Consider the following 19,156-nt stretch of genomic DNA (forward strand, 5'->3'; position numbering starts at 1 on the left):
CAGCGCCGCGTGGTGAGTGGAAGCGGACGGGGGCCGCTTTCTCGGGCGCGGAGCGGGAGAGCTTGCAAACTGAAAGGGATTTAAAAACGTTGGTAGCCATGCCGTAGTCTTCCCCCAAGACGAAGGCTTCTAGTGGTTGTATTTAAATGGCCAAGTATTCAACCAAGGAAAGCCATGTATTATCAAGCCTAGCCATCAATATGCTTCGCATCTGACTAGGCTTAACCTTAGCTAAGCCTCAGCAATTTTTTTTTCCTCGAGTACTGATCCTGTGCGGTGATCCGCATCGAGTTTTCATTTGCCATGTTTTTTAGTTGTGCAAGTTCTTTGATAAGCTCATCATGTGTCACTTTCAGAGCGGCTTTCTCTTTTTTCAGATCAGCACAGTCTCTCCGAAACTCCTCGACATCTTTGTTCATGTGCTCAAAACTAGCCTTCAGTTCCTTTACTTCTTTGCGCATTTCACGCTTCAAGTCAGCTATCTCAGTTCCAATGATGAACAACAAGCACGTTTACACTGGTCGTAGGTAATAGCAACTGGGAACAGCAACTGGCAGCACAAGCAACGGGTTTGGTTTCGGTTTGGTTTGGTTTTGTGGGGTTTAACGTCCCTAGGCTATGAGAGACGCCGTAGTGAAGGGCTCCGGAAATTTCGACCACCTGGGGTTCTTTAACGTGCACTGACATCGCATAGCACAGGGGCCTCTAGAATTTCTCCTCCAAAGAAATTCTAGCCGCCGCGGCCGGGATCGAACCCGCGTCTTTTGGGCCAGCAGCCGAGCACCATAGCCACTGAGCCACCGCGGCGGCACAAGCAACGGGAAAGACTTAGGAGTAGTAATGCAACAAAGTTGCGAGAATGCCAACCTGCGAAACAAGCAGAAAATGAGCGTGTGTTCGGTCCGTTGCGTTCGCTGCGAAGTGTCAGAACCAATGCAGAAAAGCAGGAAAGGAATACGTATGTGCAAGCCTTTTGTCTTGTTCCTATTCTGGCTGGGGGGCTCGCATTTCGATGTAGGCGAAGTTCTAGAGCCCGTGTGCTGTGCGCCACTGTCGTGTGGTGAAGTGTTCAGGCCAGGGTACTCGTAAATACCACGGGGAAGCCAACCGAAGTGGGTAGTCGCGACTAAGTACCCAGAGCGTGCCCTTTTTAGCATCACAGCAGCCGGTATAGGAACCATGTCTTAGAAATGGACGCTATTCTCCACTGTCCTCTCCCTCTCATCAACGACTTTACTCCTGCAAGACCCTGTTTCTGGCACTGAACCTCATGCGGGCTGGGGTAGAAATGAGCGCTTTGCATATAGGCTGACGTATTGGGTCAGTGTATACATTTTTTGGGCAGCCTCGAGGGCACTCGGTACAAGTGTTGGTCTCCCTCGGCACACGTCGACGGCGCACTGAAAACTTTATAGGTTTTCCTCTATCAAGGTGGTATTACGCAGGGCTGTTCCAGTGCCACGTATGCGGTCAAGGCAACCTATGAATATAATTAAGCTAAGATTTAACAAAGAGGTCGTGGGGCCACTTCGACTTCGTTATAACCAAAAGCAACGGTGCATATATTTCGCCGACGTGTACTTTGTATTGCGCCGTTGTCATCATAAGGCGTAGAGTCGAAGTTCTGAATCCTTTGTGTGACATAGTTTAATACTTATAGCGGATACTGATGTATACTATATTATTCTATTCGAACCCTGCCCTCTCGGGTGCACTCTCTACAGCGAAGTTAAAGTCACTGAATTTAACCTAAAATTAACTTTGATATGAGAGCTTATGGTTCGCAGCCCATCTTGCCATAGCTTGACGCATGACGTTCTTGATCAGACAACTGGTCTTGCTGCCTTGCCTCGTGATGACGTCACTCACGAGAAAAAGAATTCGAGAAAGCCTCCTTATAACAAGTAACCTTGTGATGTTATCAAGGCAGGAGAATCAAGACCAATGCCTGTTTTTCAGCAGGGCTTATCATTTGAATCAGTGCGAATGTGCAAACGAATGAAACACGCCCCTGAGGTCGTAGCATAGCTTTCGCTCTAAATTAGCAATGTGCCTGTACTCATCAGCTGGGGAAGAGTTTTGGCGGATAGCGGCACCAAAAGCTATCACACAACAATCAGTCTTTCGCATATTGTTTAGCGTACGGGATCAACCCGTGTGAGTGACACAGCTTTCCAGCGGCGACATATTTCGCTCGGCGCATTCCGGTATACGCGGCAAAAGCGGCAGCCGATCAGCCTGCGATTGTCGCCCTGGCAACCGGGGAGGGAAAAAGAGGAAAGACGCTACTGCAATCTGTGTGCCGGCGGAATACGCATTTCTTCGACACTCCGTGCAACGAGCGTAGGTCAAGAACGATGCCTGCTGCAAGCGCGCAGTATGCGACAGTGGGATTTTCCCCTGAGCTCGACTGGAGGGCACTGAAGTTCGTCGAACCCCTGCCTCCGCATCGGATATGCAGTGCCTGTGGCCTGGTGAGGAAGAGAACGGTCTGGCTACCGTGCACACACGTGTTATGCGAGTGCTGCTACGAGCAGTGCGGGCGGGATGGTTCGCATGCGTGTCCACTGGACGGCAACCACTACGAGGAGGAGGACGTCGCTCTGGCGGACTTCCCTGCGGAAGAGCTGCTTCGGAGAGAGGTAAGCGAAGCAGAGAAAACAGCCGAAATGTTTGTCCAAAGGAACTTTTCACTAGAACAGCGCTTTTTCAAATAGTTCATGATTTGTCGCCAGAGAATCGTGTGTAAAGCGAAATTAATTTGTTTTTTTTGAGTTGGAAGAGGAGTTTAGTCGCGACGAACATAGTTGGTCGAACATAGCGTTTAATGCACGTACTGCTTAGCCGCGGCAAGGTGAGACCTGCTTGCCTGTTTTCTTCGGTTTCTCTAAAATTACAGGGTTCTACGTAGAATGCTCACATTTCTCGCGTTCAGCTTCCTTGTTTCTTTCATATAACAGCAGACATTACACGGGAAACACCCAAAAAACTGGGAACGAAAGGGCGAAAGACATGACTTGGTGCATTGATATACACAATACACCCGACTTCCGGGACAAGCCGTCCAGCTTCCGGTGGCTTCACTCGCGCTCGTCTCAGAAAGCGGTAATGCGGCATTCAACCACCTAGTGGAGATCAGTGGGCGTAGACGCTGTGAGCGAAAGATAGCATGAGGCGGCGCACGTCCTTTGTAAAGGTGCAGAAGCTTCTACTTTTCGCTGAAGCCGTCTAGCGTCGCTGCAGAGCTGTGACGTCACCTCTTGCGTGAAAATGAGGAAGGGCGCGCGAGAGAAGAAAAATTCAGGGGGGCGCTTTGTGGGCCTAAAGCGCGGAGAGGCGAAAGCCGTAAGCGCGGTGTTGTTGCTAGTGTCATTGATGTCTGGTTACTATGTTAAGCTTCGCCTCCGAGTATGGAACTCGATAGTGTCTTGCAGCCTGGCAGTGAGTCCTCAGAACGACATCGCCCATTCGGCTCTACGTCTTCGGTAAATTAGTGTTTGAGGAAAGGAAATGTATGTCTCGCATATCTTCGTGGAGACTTGAACCTCGCCTTAAGGGAAGGGAGGAAGATGGGAGTGAACGAAGACACCGTATTCACTAGACGCGCATTTGTTCATTCCAAACCATCCAGCTGGCATGGCGGATTTTTTACCGCGCTCGTCTCGCACTCCGGAGACCCTGCTTCGATTCCCCAACTCGACCAATTTCCTACTCGGTTTTATTTATTGATGTGGTCTGGCTAGAAAGCTTAATTAGAATAATTGGTTAATTAAGCAATGAACTAAACTCCGTCCCACTTAGTTGGAGGATGACTATGCGATACCTTTAATTGGTTGCCTGCTTACTAGCCAAAGTATAATTTGCGCCGTTTGAAATTCGCGCACTTTGACGTCACGACCATTTCTACCAATTAAAAAGCGTGACGTTTCTGTCTACAACACCTGCTTACAACGATGAGGCACTAAAGGCTTCCGGCTTAATAAATCCGCCATGAGGGAATGGTGGCATAGAGGTATCTGCTACAGCCAGCGTCGACGCTTCAGGGTACGCGATTGTTGCGACGCGCGTCTGTACTTTCACTCTTTCCTCTTATACCTTTCAACAGGTACAGTGAGGTGCGTTTCCGAAGTGAACGCAAAGAACCATGGGAAAATCGTCTGTCAGCTACTTCCGGTTCCAAATTTTTCCCACGCTCTGCCTTCTGCATAGCAATTGCCATACATTCGTGTATCGATTATGCGCTACTCTATTTGTTCTGCGACATTGCGTATTGCACAGCATCACTGTAAGATCAGCGCGTGCTGCGTATGAAATCGTCCTGAACGCGGAAAATGAAAATAACAAAAGTTATGTTTTTTCGTGGTTATATTATGTCAGCGTAGGCTGGCTGTTCTGCGTAAGCACCGCACGGCAGAGGGTAGCAGACGGCCTATGGCTTCAGCGTCGCGTTTCTGGCACAACGTTGTAAATGCCAACGCATGCAGCGCACACCTATCACTACCGCCACTTAGCTTAAAGCACGTTTGATGTGTACACTGTTCCAAGAGGGCAGTTATCCGCCTTCCCTATGGTTCAGGTTTCCACCGAGATGTGGACACCTCGCCCTCACCTCAAGCTACGTATATCCTGGTATAGCAGAGCTAAGCCAGTGGAAATTTCGATTGCGAAAACAATACTACGCTAAGCTTTGAGCCTTCAGCGTGGCGCGGCGGTACTTACATTTGACCTTTCGCGGAGTGACGTGACACCAGCTGCGAAAAAAAGGGCCCCCAGCTCGATCCGTCTAAGGAGGGCGGCCGTAGTCACGGCGGTGAGCCTCGCGCTCCTCTCAACAATGGCGCTACAGTCGGTGACGTCATACCAGCTGCGAAAAAAGGGCCCCCAGCTCGATCCGTCGGCGGAGCGCGGCGGTGAGCCTCGCGCTCCTCTCACCAGTGGCGCTACAGTCGACGTGACGTCATACCACCTGCGAAAAAAAGGACCCCCAGCTCGATCTGTCGGCGGAGGGCGGCGGTTGTCACGGCGGTGAGCCTCGCGTTCGTCTCTCCATTGGCGCTAGAGCCGAGGTGACGTCATCATCATCATCAGCAGCCTGACTACGCCCACTGCAGGACAAAGGCTTCTCCCATGTCTCTCCAATTAACCCTGTCCTGCGCCAGCCGCGGCCACCATATTGCCGCAAATTTCTTAATCTCATCCGCCCACCTAATTTTCTGCCGCCCCCTGCTACGTTTGCCTTCTCTTGGATACAAATCCACTCCGTTACCGTGAAGGACCAGCGATTATCTTCCCTTGGCATTACATGCCCTGCACAAGCCCACTTCTTCCTCTTGATTTCAACTAGGATATCTGTTGCATATCCATAGCGTGCCCGCAGAACGCCGAACCAGGGAAGCAGCCGCACAGCCAGTAGAAATAGAAAAATTAACGTTTATTCAAAAGTGTAGGACGTATTTATAAGCAGCCTAGTGGCCGGAAGCTAGGAAGGAGCACGTTTACATAGCGATAGCTCTAAGCTATGAAGGGTCACCAGATAAGGCGATAAAAGGTGCGCGCACATCGGAAACACACGTGAAGATGCCACATTCCTTCCTCCTCAGAAATGAAAGCGTTGCACTGGCTTGCGTTCTCTTGTCGAGCGTCTTAGAGCTTGCTGGGCGACACCCGTATTCAACGGGGCCACCGGCATATCTGGTGCTGGAAAATGTGGAGAATCGTTGCCATTTGGGATGCGCCGCGCATTGGTGTCTTCATCCGGGCTCACAGTTTTTGGATGCTGTAGTTGTGTTGCTTCGTCTGGCTCACTGGGATGTGTGGTGGTTGTAGTTACTGCCGGGGTAACCCCTGGTGCTTCTTGCCGCGGGCGGACCTGGTCTACGTGCCGCTGGACGACTCCGTCACATGTTTCCACTGTCACCATTCTTGATCCAGACGTCGCCTTCACATGGCCGGGTGTCCACTTGCTCCCCGCACCGTAATTGCGGGCATATACCTCACTTCCAGGTAGTGGCAGGCAGTCATCGTTGCTCTCTTTTGGTCCCGCAAGGGCTGGAGGAAAACATGTGTCCAAGTGTGAGCGTGTTTGATAGCCCAAAAGCAGCTCTGCTGGGGATTTACCCGACTTTTGCGGAGTCCTCCGGTAGTTAAAAAGCAACCTTGCTAGGTTCTCTTCCAGGTTCCCTTTACTCATTTTTCGAAGGCCATTTTTCACAGTTCGCACGGCCCTTTCCGCCGCACCATTAGACTGGGGATGGTATGGAGCGCATCGAAGGTGCACAATGTTGTTGTTTGCCATGAACGACGCGAAGTCTTCACTGGTAAACTGGGTACCGTTGTCAGAAACGACTGTGCGAGGTATTCCAAACCTGCTGAAAATGTCACGCAGACCGTTAATTGTAGTCTGCGTAGAAGCATGCGCCAAAGGCAGTGCTTCGAGCCACTTGGTATGTGCGTCGACTACTACGAGTATCATTTTTCCACAGATCGGACCCGCGTAGTCAATGTGAATACGGGACCACCTTTCGCCTGTTTCAGGCCAGTTAACGACGGGGGCCGCGGCTGGCATGGGCAGATTTTGCACACAGTGCTGGCACTGAGCAGACACCTCTTCAATGTTTCTGTCGAGGCCTGGCCACCAGAACAGCGAACGTGCGACGGATTTCATTGCCGGTGAACCCTGGTGCGTTTCGTGTAGGATATGCAGCACTCGCTCCCTAGCTTCGGTCGGTATTATGACCCTATTACCCCAGTACACCAGTTCATGTGCTACGGATAGTTCTAGTTTACTGTCAAAAAACGGCAGCACAGCCCGAGTCATTCCGTTTGTGTTCCTGGGCCACCCATGTAGTATGTACCGTTTGACCTCGACCAGGACAGGGTCAGAAGACGTCAATGCCTTCAGCTCACGCGTTGTTACGGCGCCATTGTTCAGCTGGTTCAGCGACAGCACATATTCGGGCGGCTCACCGTCATCGCCAGATTCCGGAGACCGCTGCGGAAGTCGGCTCAGGGCGTCCGCATTCAGCATCTGTCGTCCTGGTGCGTACTGTAGCCGGTATCGGTAGGCCCCCAGGTGAAGCGCCCGCCGTTGTATCCGTGCGGCGGCCATTGTGGGCGTTTGCTTGTCCGATCTCAGCAGGCCGAGCAGTGGCTGATGGTCCGTCACCAAGGTAAATTCCCGACCTAGAAGGTAGTCACGGAATTTCGTGACGCCGAATACCAGAGCCAGTGCCTCTCGCTCGAGCTGTGAATACTTGCGCTCCGCCTGGGTCAATGTTCGCGAGCGGAACCCGATTGGCCTGTGAATGTTACCAGTCGTGTGAAACAAGACAGCTCCCACACCGTACGAAGATGCATCACATTCAAGCTTAAGTTCCTTCGAAGGGTCGAAATGAACGAGAGCCTTGGGTGTTTTAAGGCTGTCCTTAGCACGTTCAAACGCGAGCTCTTGAGGCTGTTTCCATTGCCAACGTGCATTTTTTTCAAGCAGCTGATACAATGGACCAAGTGTGGTTGACATGTTCGGCAGAAACCTCGCGTAAAACGTAACCATACCCAAAAATGCACGTAGCTCGCTGACATTACAGGGGCTCGGCGCCTGCATGATAGCGTCAAGGTTTTTCTCTGTGGGATGAAGGCCATCACGATGGATGCGATGACCAAGATAAGTTACCGGTGGGGTACGCAACTTGCACTTATCGATCCTTAGCTTTACACCGCACTCTCGGAAGCGCTCCAAGACGTTTTTGAGCCTCTCACCGCTGTCACTCGCTCTCTCGGAAATGAGCACATCGTCAAGATAAGCCTGCGCTCCTGGAACGCCAGCCAAAACTTCATCCATTTTTCTTTGGAATATTGCGGGTGCAGAGGCTATCCCGAAAGGAAGCCTATTGTAGCAAAATAGCCCTTTTGGCGTATTAACATGGTAACGAAAGAGTTAATGACGCAAACTTTCTTCGCGTTATCGTCTAAAGCCACTTGGCTGTATGCATCCCGTAAATCAAGAGTGCTGAAATAGTCCCCATCATGAAGTTGGGCAAACATATCCTCAATGATTGGCAATGGGTATTGCTCTGTTGCACACGCTGGATTTACCGTGGCCTTGAAATCGCCGCAGATTCTTACTGCACCGTCTTTCTTAAGCACTGTGACTATTGGCGTTGCCCATTCAGAATGAGCAACCGGGGACAGTACGCCCAGAGAAACTAAGCGGTCTAGTTCAAGTGACACTCGCTCGCGTAACGCGTATGGAATGGGTCTGGCCTTACAGAACTTGGGTATGGCGCCTTCCTTCAGGTGCAAGCTGGCGAGGACCCTTGATAAGCCCCAGTTCCTCGGAGAACACGTCGTGGTAGTCATGGAATATGTTGTTCACGCTGGCTTCGCTTGCTTCTTTTGTTGACACGGAGTCCTCGACAAATCGAACCACAGGAACGCCTGCGCTGTTCAGCTGCTGGATTAATTCACGACCACAGAGGCTTGGTCCCGCACAGTCCAACACGGTCAGCGCACACTTTACTGTCGCCCCTTTATGGCAAACCTGGAGCGCAAGCTCCCCAACTATTGGAAGGCGTCCTGTGTAGGACGATAAATTCAGGCTGGACAGTTTGAGTTTCGGCCATTGCTCGCGATGCTTATCGTACAGCTGACGCGGAATGACACAAACGGGCGACCCATTATCGACTTCCATGCTAAGCTGCACGCCTCCCCAGGCAAATGTTCGGCGGATCGGTGGTTCCAGACAGTTTTTTCGTTGAGATACCAAAGTACAAATGTGGGCGGCATCGTGTTCCTCGTCTACTGGGGTTTCCACTGCCACAATATCATTAACCGGCGTTTTTTCACTTACCCACTCCGCCCGCTTCCGATCTCTTAACGTTACACCTATGATTTTTTTTTCATACCTCGCTGCGTTGTCCTTAACTTCAGCTGAACCCTCTTTGTTAGCCTCCACGTTTCTGCCACATATGTGAGTACCGGTAATATACACTTGTATACTTTTCTCTGAGGGATATTGGTAAACTGCCATTCATGATCTGAGATAACCTGCCATATGCGCTCCACCCCATTCTTATTCTTCTAGTTATTTCCCTCTCATGATCTCGACCTGCTCGATCTGTCGGTGGAGGGCGGCGGTAGTCACGGCGGTGAGCCTCGCGCTCCTTTCACCAGTGGCGCTGCAGTCGAGGTGACGTCATACCAGCTGCGAAAAAGTGGGCCCCCAGCTCGATCTGTCGGCGGAGGGCGGCGGTCATGGAGGAAGGTAAAAAAAGGGGGAGAGGCCCTTTCCACTCAATACCCTGGGAGAAAAGTGTGAAGGAAATCACGTGGTTTTTTTCTCGATTGGGAGGCCATCTTGTCCCTGCAGCTTGGCGATGGCGTCGTAGTTGCTGTTTACAAACCGGGCGATAGCAGACGGCCGCGGCGTAGCATTTGCGGTGCGGCGTATTCGTACTTTCCTCAACTGCTCGAGTTAGTTTTTTTTCATGCTCACAGGCTGACGTTGGCGCCGTTCACTCATATCTCAGGTTGAATTCGCTGCAAAACTCTCGTAGTTGCGTGCATTGATTTCAACGCGCTCGGCGACAATGATCGCACGGGCATTTCGTCTACTCAGTCACTGCTCGGAGCCGTCGGGAGACCGCCGCTGCATACGCGCTGTTCGTTCACCAGTGATTCAATACGGCGTGCGCTAGAGCGGTCGTCGGCGCATTGTGCGGACGTTTCGCATCCTGTTCACCGCTGTACAGGCTGCTCACCACTGTACGTGCAGTGTGTGTGTGCCATTCGCGCTCCCGTTTACATTGGCAGTGAAACCTCGTTGCTACCAATGCGTGTTCTTGCAACGCTCCATCGAATGTCACTGAAGTTGGTATAACTGTCATTTTCGTTTTTCGGTGATTGAGCTTGTTAGAGCGGCGGTGGCCATGACATGGGCGGAGAGCGATATTGTAAAGGAAGCAGTTGCTCTCGCTTTACTCTTAGTATACAGAAACTTTGTTACATGCCTATTTGAAGCGTGTAACGTTTGAAGCGTGTAACGTTTGAAGCGTGTAACGTTTGAAGCGTGTAACGTTTGAAGCGAGTAACGTTTGAAGCGTGTAACGTTTGAAGCGTGTAACGTTTGAAGCGTCTAGCGAGCTATTTGCTTCAGGGACGTGCCGGGCTCAAGTGTGTTCGTTCATATCGTGGCCAATTCTGTGTTTCTGGTTGCGCACTATGTTTAGACCGGTTTCCTGTAGCAGGTTTGCAATTACTTTTCTAGCTGATGTCATGGCCAAGAAGTGCGAAAAAGGCGAAGCTCTAACTGAATTTCGAGGCCTTTTCGCACATGTGTTTATTGTGCCCATGTCCTGTAATAGTGTTATTTTTCGTAAAAAGTACTTAGTGAAATGAGGATCCACATGTGCACTGAATTTCATTGTTACCTGTGGTAATTGTGTTCAGGAAAGTAAAAACAGCACTAAATTTTACACAAACCACACGGAATGACGGACTGCGCCCCTCCTGTCAGTCTTTCTGTGTGGTTTGTGTAGAATATAGTCCTGTTTTTACTTTCCTGAACACAATGTCACACCAACTAGGCCAGGAAAAGGGCCCGTGGTTATGTTGAAGAATAATAATTTGATGCATTCATTACGGGCGATAGATCGACATTCATTGCCTGCATTGTCCATCACAAGTAAAGTGTGCTACTATGCCATGACATTACAAGCTAGTATTCCACCAAGTACAGAAAAGCGGAGCGTACAGCTGCAGCTCTGCACATTAAATATCAAACATAGCATTGAAATGAGGCACAACACCATGAAACTTATACTGCAGCCACTGGGTACTCCTAAACTTCTAGAAGTCTGAAAAGCTACGGTCATATACCGGGTGTCCAAGCTAAATGTAACCAAACTTTTAAAAAAGGCGAAGTGTCCTAGTCCAGCGAAAGACTCAGGGTTGTTTATAGTCGCATGGCCTACTTTTGAGTATTTTTTCGCTTTTCAAAGTTACTTAATTAGTTATGTTTAATTAGCTAACTTTTTAATTATTAACTTCAGGAAGAAAGTGTCAATGCAACAGTTCTAGATGACCTCGAAAAACCGCTAGTAGTGCTGTTTCCGTCAAGTTACCATTTACGTAGCTTCACTTATTGGCCTTAGAAAAAAGTCACGTGACCAGCTGCTCGCTTACTTCTCTGCCCCAATGTGCCCCCAAAGTCTCATCGAGGAGAGGACTTCAGAATAAATGGATTTTATTCTTTAAGGCGCGTCTTGGGACGTTGAAGTCGCACAGTTGTCATGTGGAAGCTTTTTCTTATTGTGCGGGTTATGGGTAAAGGCCGGTAAAAAACTACTTTACGTAAATATTACTTTGCTGCAAATGTCTCCGTAAGCTGTTTCTCAAGGTAATCTACAACTTTTCCATTCACACTTTGTTCCTCAAGTCAATAATTAAAAAGTTAGCTAATTAAGCTTAACTAATTAATCAACCTTGAAGAACGAAAAAAATACTGCAGACTAGGTCACGCGACTCAAAACAACCCTCATTTGGTTTCAGACAGCTAGGACACCCCGTGTTTTTTAAAACCTTGGTTACATTTAGATGGGACACCTGGTATATTATGCACAATACTATATAGATCTGTGGGTGTGAAACATATGCTATGCTGCCATACTACAAAGGGCGCATTTACAGAGGGGACAGTGACATTTTAAGCGCATATTTCTTGAAATTTTTTCATTGAGAAAAAGGTGTTCAGAATGGTTGTCCTATGTAATATTTAAGTCTTTTGGAAAAAAGCGACCCCCCCCCCCGCCCCCCCCTCGTCCATAAATCCTCCCCTCCCGTCTACTATGTGCACTTTGGCCCTCTCCATTTCTGTCGCCTCTATGAGTGGCTTTTGAATTGTTGAATCAAAAGTCATTGTTGGCACAGCCACCATTACAACACGTTATGATACATTTTGTTTTGAGGGTCAAGAACTCAAACTTTTTAGTATATTTGCCCCTCCTCACTGCTGTATGAGAAAGCATTCCTTGCTTTTCCAGCCGCACGAAAACATGCTATGAAGACAAGTATGGTATTCAACACCAACAACAAAATAGTGCAGAATTTTTCTTACCCTAACTGCTGCAGCAGAATGCACTGTTGACACTGCCAGCTTCCAAAACGCATGCAGTGGAGGCAGATTGCAACATTCAGCAACAAGAGCTGCAATAAAAGGCAGGTTCAACACTTAGGTGGGGCGCCTGGCCATGCATGTCAGCATTGTTCACTGCTGAATCGAAAGCAGACACGTGCACAATTCAGCGACAAAGGTTCATTAAAATATTTGTCTTAGCTGCTAGCTCATTTCATGGCCTTTACGTTTTTCATATCAGTGGCATGCACTGCTTTGCTGGTTTCGGACTGATTTAGTTGTAGACTTCGCGTATTATTTTGTTTACTTAGTAAATACGCAAAAACATGGAAGCATTGGTATCAGTTAACATGATTTTTAAGACATACGAATATACATTTTTTCATTTTAAAGAATACATATTTCACTGTTCTAGACAGTGAACTTTATACAATGCACAATGGCATTCTCAATGGCAATGCAGTTATTCTTGCGTTTGATCCCTCCGCAAATTCTGAGGAGGCCGCGCTGCAACACGAGCCCCCCCCCCCCCCCCCCAAACAAAATTTCTGGCTACACCACTGCCTTATAGTCTGTGCCATCAGAAAACAAAAAACATAGAAAAAAGTGGCGAGGGATAATGCATGTCAAGATGGGTCACCGCAGTAATTGAAAGCCAAGGGCACTTCCTGCGCTTGCAGGAGTTGAGATTTTTTCCCGGCTGCTACTAATTGTGACCAGGGTCGAGCAGTTGGAGACGGCACGAATACGACGAAGTACGAAGCAGTCACTGGAAGTAGCCGCCTGTCTCACACGGAGATTTCCGCTTTAACTTTTCCGCTTACGAACACCAGCATAGGGCACCCTGGACCGAAGAGTAGCCGAGGACCACTAGCGCGGGGGCCTGTTCCCATGCGGTAGCACGCTCCTTCGTTGGCTCTGAAACGCGCGCGCAATCGGCGCGGCGACGAAATGTAAACACGAGCCCGTCGGGACAAGATGGCGCCGAGCTTGTTTCCGGCTTCACAAAATGTCCCGTGATGGCCTCTCCTCTAAATATTCCTTCCTCCAAGCTGGCGGTAGTCACGGCGGTGAGCCTCGCGCTACTCTCACCAGTGGCGGTACGGTCGAGGTGACGTCATACGAGCTGCATAAAAAAGGGCCCCCAGCTCGATCCGTCGGCGGAGCGCGGCGGTAGTCACGGCAGTGAGCCTCGCGCTCCTCTCACCAGTGGCGCTACGGTCGAGGTGACGTCATATGAGCTGCATAAAAAAGGGCCCCCAGCTAGATCCGTCGGCGGAGCGGGGCGGGTAGTCACAGTGGATCTTTCTCACTGTGTACAAAGATACTTTGCCATGCCGTCTACTGCCAATCAGAAGAAGGCAGCTCGCCAGTGTGAAGCCAGGAAGAAAGAACGAGCTTTCGCAACCTACCGGGCTTAACCAAAGTAAGCCTCTGCCAATTTTTTGTAGCAACGTACGTGCGTAGTCGTTTTATTGCGAAAGCAATACTACGCTCATGAACGGCCTTTGCGCAGCGGCGGCCGGTAGCCACGCGTGACCTTGTGAGGAAGTAACACTGCAGGTGGAATTTCCGCATCAAAATTCATTAGTTAAAGAAAAGAAATAAACGAGGCAGCATTTGCAGGAAAGGAAACTTTAATTTTAAGCATTGAAACGAAACGCGAAAAAGAAAACAAGAGAACAAGGAGGCAAAAGAAAAGGAAAACAAAACTCTGGCGAGAAGGGAGTCAAAAAAGGAGAATCACACTTAATTTATCTGTCTCCCAGTGATGAGCCTGGTGCGTCGAGCGAGGAAGCGTGGCTGGGCGACGGGGCAGTGTTTAGGCACGTTTCGGGTTCCCTTCGTTGACACCCGTTTGGAGGCGTTCTCTACGGCGGCCTCAACGCTGCCGTAGAAAATAGTCAGCGTCTGTGTGCTCCGGCATGGCCCCCAGGTCAGGTAGCCCGGGTATGCAGCGCAGATGTCAGAGGCGACCAGTCCTGAGAAGCTGTCGGCTGGGAGGGGAGAGATGCGCCTAGGTCTCATGGCTGAGGCACCCGACTACGGCTGTCCGGGTCTGGTCACCCGCACGTCTGCAGCCGGGGCCCAAGCCTGGGAACTCGGGGACCCAGCAGAACACGTCCACCTCTGTCGCCGACCGCCGTCTTCCTCTTCTCGCCCGCACGTTCTCTCTGCCACATATTCCCTACCTTTTCTTCACCGTCCGCCTCCCGTGCGTCTTGTGTCGCCGCAGTGTGGCGCTGGCTCCTTACAGACCTGTAGACGCGGCGCACAGCGTACCTTCAGTTGTAGGCGCTGCACTTTTGCTTTCGCAACCTACCAGGCTAGAGCTAAGCCCCCGCAAATTTTTCAATTTTTCATATGTAGAATAAATCCTCAAAAATCAGAAGCCATTCTGTTTGCTTCAAAAAACAAACCAGTAAGTTTGATTGGCGGGCTTCGCTTGGGCAGCTCTACAATCGATATAGTAAAAGAGCACAAGGTTTTAGGAGTGGTACTATCGCACTTATGACTTGGGATGCGCATATACAGCAACTGGTGAAAAACCTCTCTTCCGCCGTTGGCTTAGTACGTCGATCTCGAGATATTTTTCCGACTAACATTAAACTTCAAGTTTTTCACTCCGTCTTTCGGTTGCACATTAATTTGGGCCACGACTACTAAAAAAAAAACATAACTCTACTACACAGGCTCGAAAAGAAAGCTGTTCATTGCATTGGTAATGTTTCATACTTTCACCACACTCATGACCTCTTTAATGAGTTCAAGTTGGTCAGTATACAACAGATTTACGATTACCGTCTACTGTACCTGCTGTACTTCTCTAGTTTATCTTACCAGCAGTTCCTGAAGGAGCTGTGTACTCTTACTTTCCAAACTCGCACCTATCGAACCAGGTCGTCTGAGGAATAGTTTGTACCGCGCCCACGCACTAATTACCTTCTGCAAACATTAACGTACAACGTACCATTTCTGTTAAACAAGATTAAAACACAATTTTCAGGTTCCATTGCCCTAACGCGCACAGCTTTGCGTAGCATGTTTGTTTCTGGGCAATTTTCTAAGACTGCGTTATGATTTTGAGTGGTAATTGTGAAATTGGCCACACAGAGTGAGTGTGTGTTTGCCTTCTCATGGGGATCTCACGTGTAAAACGCTTTATGGTACTAATTTTATTCGTTTATTGCGTAGTTTTATTGTAGTGCACATTGTTCTTTTGTGGCGTAGTTAAGTTGATAAATGAAGTCCGTGTATTCCATTACAATATTCACTTGCATTTTAACTATTGTACTCAGTAAGTAGGACACTGTATGTATTCTGTGTCATATTTCATTCGTATTTGAATTATTGTAGTGCATATGATGTGTTGTGTTGTGTTGCACATTTCATTTGTATTTGAATTATTGTAGTGTATATGAAGTCGCTGCTGCCAAAATGGTTCCCTGATCTAGTCAAGCTGTCCTCACAGCTTTTTGTCACGGAAGCCGTCAACATTGTATCAGTGTTGAAAATAAATTTGATTTGATGTGTTTTGAAAAAGTTAATTTGTTTATCACGACAAATTATTCAAATCGGACGAGCTAAAAAAGTGGTACTGTAGCCTAAGATAAACCCCTATAACATCCATGCAGTTTTAGTTCTGAAGAACACTTAGTTTTTTCTGAAATCTTGGTCCAAGTTAGCTGGGACACTCTTTATATGCTGCTCCGTCAACGCGTGGAACAAGCGTAGTGAAAGTTATAAATTGGTGCTAGCTTGCTTGAATTGCTCGCAGATATGTTACGAATGTTTATAGAGGAGGTCCAGTGTAAATTTAGCCAAGGGTTAAAAAATAAGACATTTGAGGTAGGCCAGGGAAACCGCTTACATACAGCTACCAGCCGGCTTGCGTATCCTAAGCCATTTTCTGTTCTGTAAGCAATTAATTAACCATCAGGCTGACTACACCTACTGCAGGGCAAAGGCCTCTCCCATGTGTCTCCAATTAACCCTGTTCCTTGCCAGTTGCGGCCACTGCATCCCCGCAAACTTCTTTATCTCATCCGCCCACCTAACTTACTGCCGTCCCCTGCTACGTTTGCCTTCTCTTCGAATTTACTCCGTTACCCTAAAGGACCAGCGGTTGTCTTGCCTTCGCATTACATGCCCTGCCCAAGTCCATTTATTCCTCTTGATTTCGATTACAATGTCCTTAACCCGCGTTTGCTCTCTCACCAACTACGCCATCTTCTGATCTCTTAACGTTAAACCTATCACTTTTCTTTCCATAGCTCGCTGCGTTGTCCTTAACTTAAGCTGAACCCTCTTTGTTAGCCTCCACGTTTCTTAAGGTAATTTTTCTTAAGATTAAGATAATTTTTCTAAATGCGTAAATATGGACTTTATATAGCAGATGTGAATAGCAAAGTTGGAGAGCACCTTCAGAAACGCCCATTCCATTTATTTGCGATAAATAAAGCCTCACGTGTATCTTTTTTCCGAGCTGCAAAGAAAGGCCGCGAAATAAAAAAAAAAGTCGCGTGACTATTGCATTCGCTCACCACGATTGCGGTTTTCTCAACCGTGGCTTGAAAGAACGAAATCAGCTGCTGGTACGGCGCGACGACCTCATTGTTCTTGAAGGCCGATATGTCGATGGTGGTTGCTGCGCACGCGCGAGCAAGTGTGCTAGCGGGGCGGGGGAATTTGCACTTTCTACATTTCCTTCACTTTTTCATTGCAGGTCAAGTGCTGGAACGAAGACAACGGCTGTGAGGCAGTGCTGGCTGCTTCCACGCTCTCCGAGCATTTCCAGCGGGAATGTCGACACCACCCTGCGCGTTGCCCCAAGTGTTCGGCCTCGGTTCTTTGCAGCGATGTGTGCTCACACCTGAGATCGGAGTGTGCAGCACCGGCGACGCCTCTTGCTCCAGAACCTGGCCATCAGCCCAGCGACACGGAAGATACATCACTTTCGACATCATTCCAACAAGTCATTCAGGAGCTAGCGGAGGAAATGAGAGAGCATCTTGGGCAGCTGATTGCTGAGGTTCTAGGCCAAGGTGATAGACTGAACGAAATGTCTCACGGGATAAACACCTTTAAAGAAGCGCTCAGAGATGAATTTGCCCAAGCAACGAGAAAAATCCAGGAGAATGTGAAAAGGAGTGTGCACGAATCCGCCAGTGGTAACGAGCAGTTGAAAGAGCACTTGATAACGCGTACTGATAATCTTTCGAGCAACCTAAACAAACTGGAAAAAATGGTTAAAGATGAGCTGACGACTGCAAAGAAACTGAGCTGTGGCAATTGCTCGCGAATTCTGGCATCAGTTCATCAAATGAAAGTTCAAACTCTGGATAATAGCGAGAGGACTCTGGACCGCATGAAGACATTGCTTGCAAGGGATGAACCACGAGGAGCGCATAGAATCTTCTATGTCCAAGGAGTGAACTCGCTCGATGAACGAGCGCTGAGAGAAGGTCTTGCTTTCTACGAGAGCGACCCGATGTACATGTGTGGCTACTGCATGTCACCTGCAGTCTATTTGATAAAGGATGGCGAATCTGTGCGCCTGCATGCCGGTCTCCGCTTGCAGAAGGGTGACAACGACGACGCTGTTGAGTGGCCATTCCAGCACAAAGTACGGCTGGGCGTAATAAACCCACAAGATAAGAGGCAGTATCTCGTTGAAATTAAGCCACCCCGTGGATATCCATCCATACAAAAGCCTACAACACGAAGCAACCAAGCATTTTTTTTCAATGATCCGTCGTTCAATGTTCGCACTCTAAGGCTCAACGGCTTCCTGGTCGATGACCAGCTTCAGATTAAGTGGGAAGTCCTGCCGTGAGTTCCGCTGGAGAAAGTCGTGCGATGCAAGCCATTCCATTCCACGGGCATTGCCTTCAGCAGTTTGATGTCAATGCGTAGCGCATCCGGCGTGGACAACTTCCTCCGTCTATTCGATTTCGTCCCTGAAGTGCATGCGTTCAGTTCTCTTCTTTTCTTTTAGTCAGGTCTAATCTGAAGAAATCGCATTAGTTGCAACTAAAACTTGTGGCGCATTGTCCTAAGCGCAGAATGTTTATCTAGTTATTTTGTTAAGCACACTTTTTCGCTTTGTGTTTGACTGGGTAACTAATCTTCTGTAATTGGGCCCGCGTCAGCCACACAGGACCGAAAACAGAAAATGTTACTCCGAAATGGTACTGAATGCTTATGAGGATAGATGGTGCATAACGAAATAAACAGCTGCAATGCTTCAAAACACTGCGTTTTACTTGGGCAATGATCTTGAGGAAATGAGTTCAGAATAAAAAGTAAATTCACGTTGTGAATTCATTCTTTAGTGCTTGGTCTTTGGTTTACTACGTGTTTAAGCCTCGGTATTCTGGAAAGCGCAACTTAGCAGGAGCTAAACAACCGCTGGTTACCTGTTCGGGTGACGAAAATAATAAAAAGCATTGATTTGACGTGTTGCAATCTTCATTTTTTTCCCGATCTAGTCTTTGTGGATGAGCCTGTCACAGTGGAGATATAACATTGACACGTGTATGATTTATCGAAGGATGCGAACATTCGTGTCTCAAAAAATTTTCCGGAAGTGGAGCTTTAAAAGCACTTCTCTTTATAGTGAGCGCCTAATATTCCGGTCAATGTTCAGTTTGTCATGGTGGTCCGATGGACCAAGGCGCCTACAGCAAGGGAGCTTATTTTTAGCGTTGCCCCGAATCCTGGCGGCACCTTGATTTTTTTCGAGCAGCTCTTAGTTCAACTTTCAACAAGTAGTTCGATCATGCCCAGTGGGAACGAAAAACGCTTTATTGCTTTATAGATATTGCTTGGGTTTGTACAATGTTTTCGAAAAGAATACGACATAATTAATCTCAGAAAAAAATGACAGTTGTTCTCTTAATAGTTGCGCAGATATCGTTACTCTTTTGACGTTATGGTCAAGATATAAGGATCACTCCATGCCAAAACGATCAGGAAGTTGCGCCCTGCCTTTCCGATTTTAAGGAAATACATGAGAAGTCAGCA

At 48.4% G+C, this 19,156-nt stretch overlaps 2 protein-coding genes across 2 annotated transcripts; one reads left to right on the forward strand and one right to left on the reverse strand.

Annotated features, from left to right (window-relative positions):
- The first annotated feature begins 2,342 nt into the window (after positions 1-2,342).
- LOC149329458 (TNF receptor-associated factor 3-like) lies at positions 2,343-18,495 on the forward strand. The gene is made up of 2 exons (XM_089562236.1): positions 2,343-2,642; positions 16,857-18,495. Exons 1-2 carry the CDS (start codon positions 2,358-2,360, stop codon positions 17,964-17,966), a joined length of 1,395 nt encoding a protein of 464 aa, XP_089418362.1. The 5' UTR covers positions 2,343-2,357; the 3' UTR covers positions 17,967-18,495.
- LOC149329459 (uncharacterized) lies at positions 5,597-7,108 on the reverse strand. The gene is made up of 2 exons (XM_089562235.1): positions 6,967-7,108; positions 5,597-6,048 (listed from the first exon to the last, which is right to left on the reverse strand). The coding sequence occupies exons 1-2, from the start codon at positions 7,106-7,108 to the stop codon at positions 5,597-5,599; spliced, it is 594 nt and encodes a 197-aa protein (XP_089418361.1).
- Positions 18,496-19,156: the final 661 nt, after the last annotated feature.

Source organism: Amblyomma mixtum, chromosome 9 (assembly GCF_055824585.1).
Source record: "Amblyomma mixtum isolate Tamu chromosome 9, ASM5582458v1, whole genome shotgun sequence".
NCBI classification, from domain to species: Eukaryota; Metazoa; Arthropoda; class Arachnida; order Ixodida; family Ixodidae; genus Amblyomma; species Amblyomma mixtum.

What these genes read in the sequence shown, in the direction of transcription:
- LOC149329458 (XM_089562236.1), top strand. Translation starts at nt 2,358, where the DNA reads ATGCCTGCTGCAAGCGCGCAGTATGCGACAGTGGGATTTTCCCCTGAG. An exon ending in AAGAGCTGCTTCGGAGAGAG is followed by an intron (nt 2,643 to 16,856) that starts GTAAGCGAAGCA and finishes TTTTCATTGCAG; the next exon opens with GTCAAGTGCTGGAACGAAGA.
- LOC149329459 (XM_089562235.1), bottom strand. Translation starts at nt 7,108, where the DNA reads ATGGCCGCCGCACGGATACAACGGCGGGCGCTTCACCTGGGGGCCTAC. An exon ending in TCCGGAATCTGGCGATGACG is followed by an intron (nt 6,049 to 6,966) that starts GTGAGCCGCCCG and finishes GTTTTCCTCCAG; the next exon opens with CCCTTGCGGGACCAAAAGAG.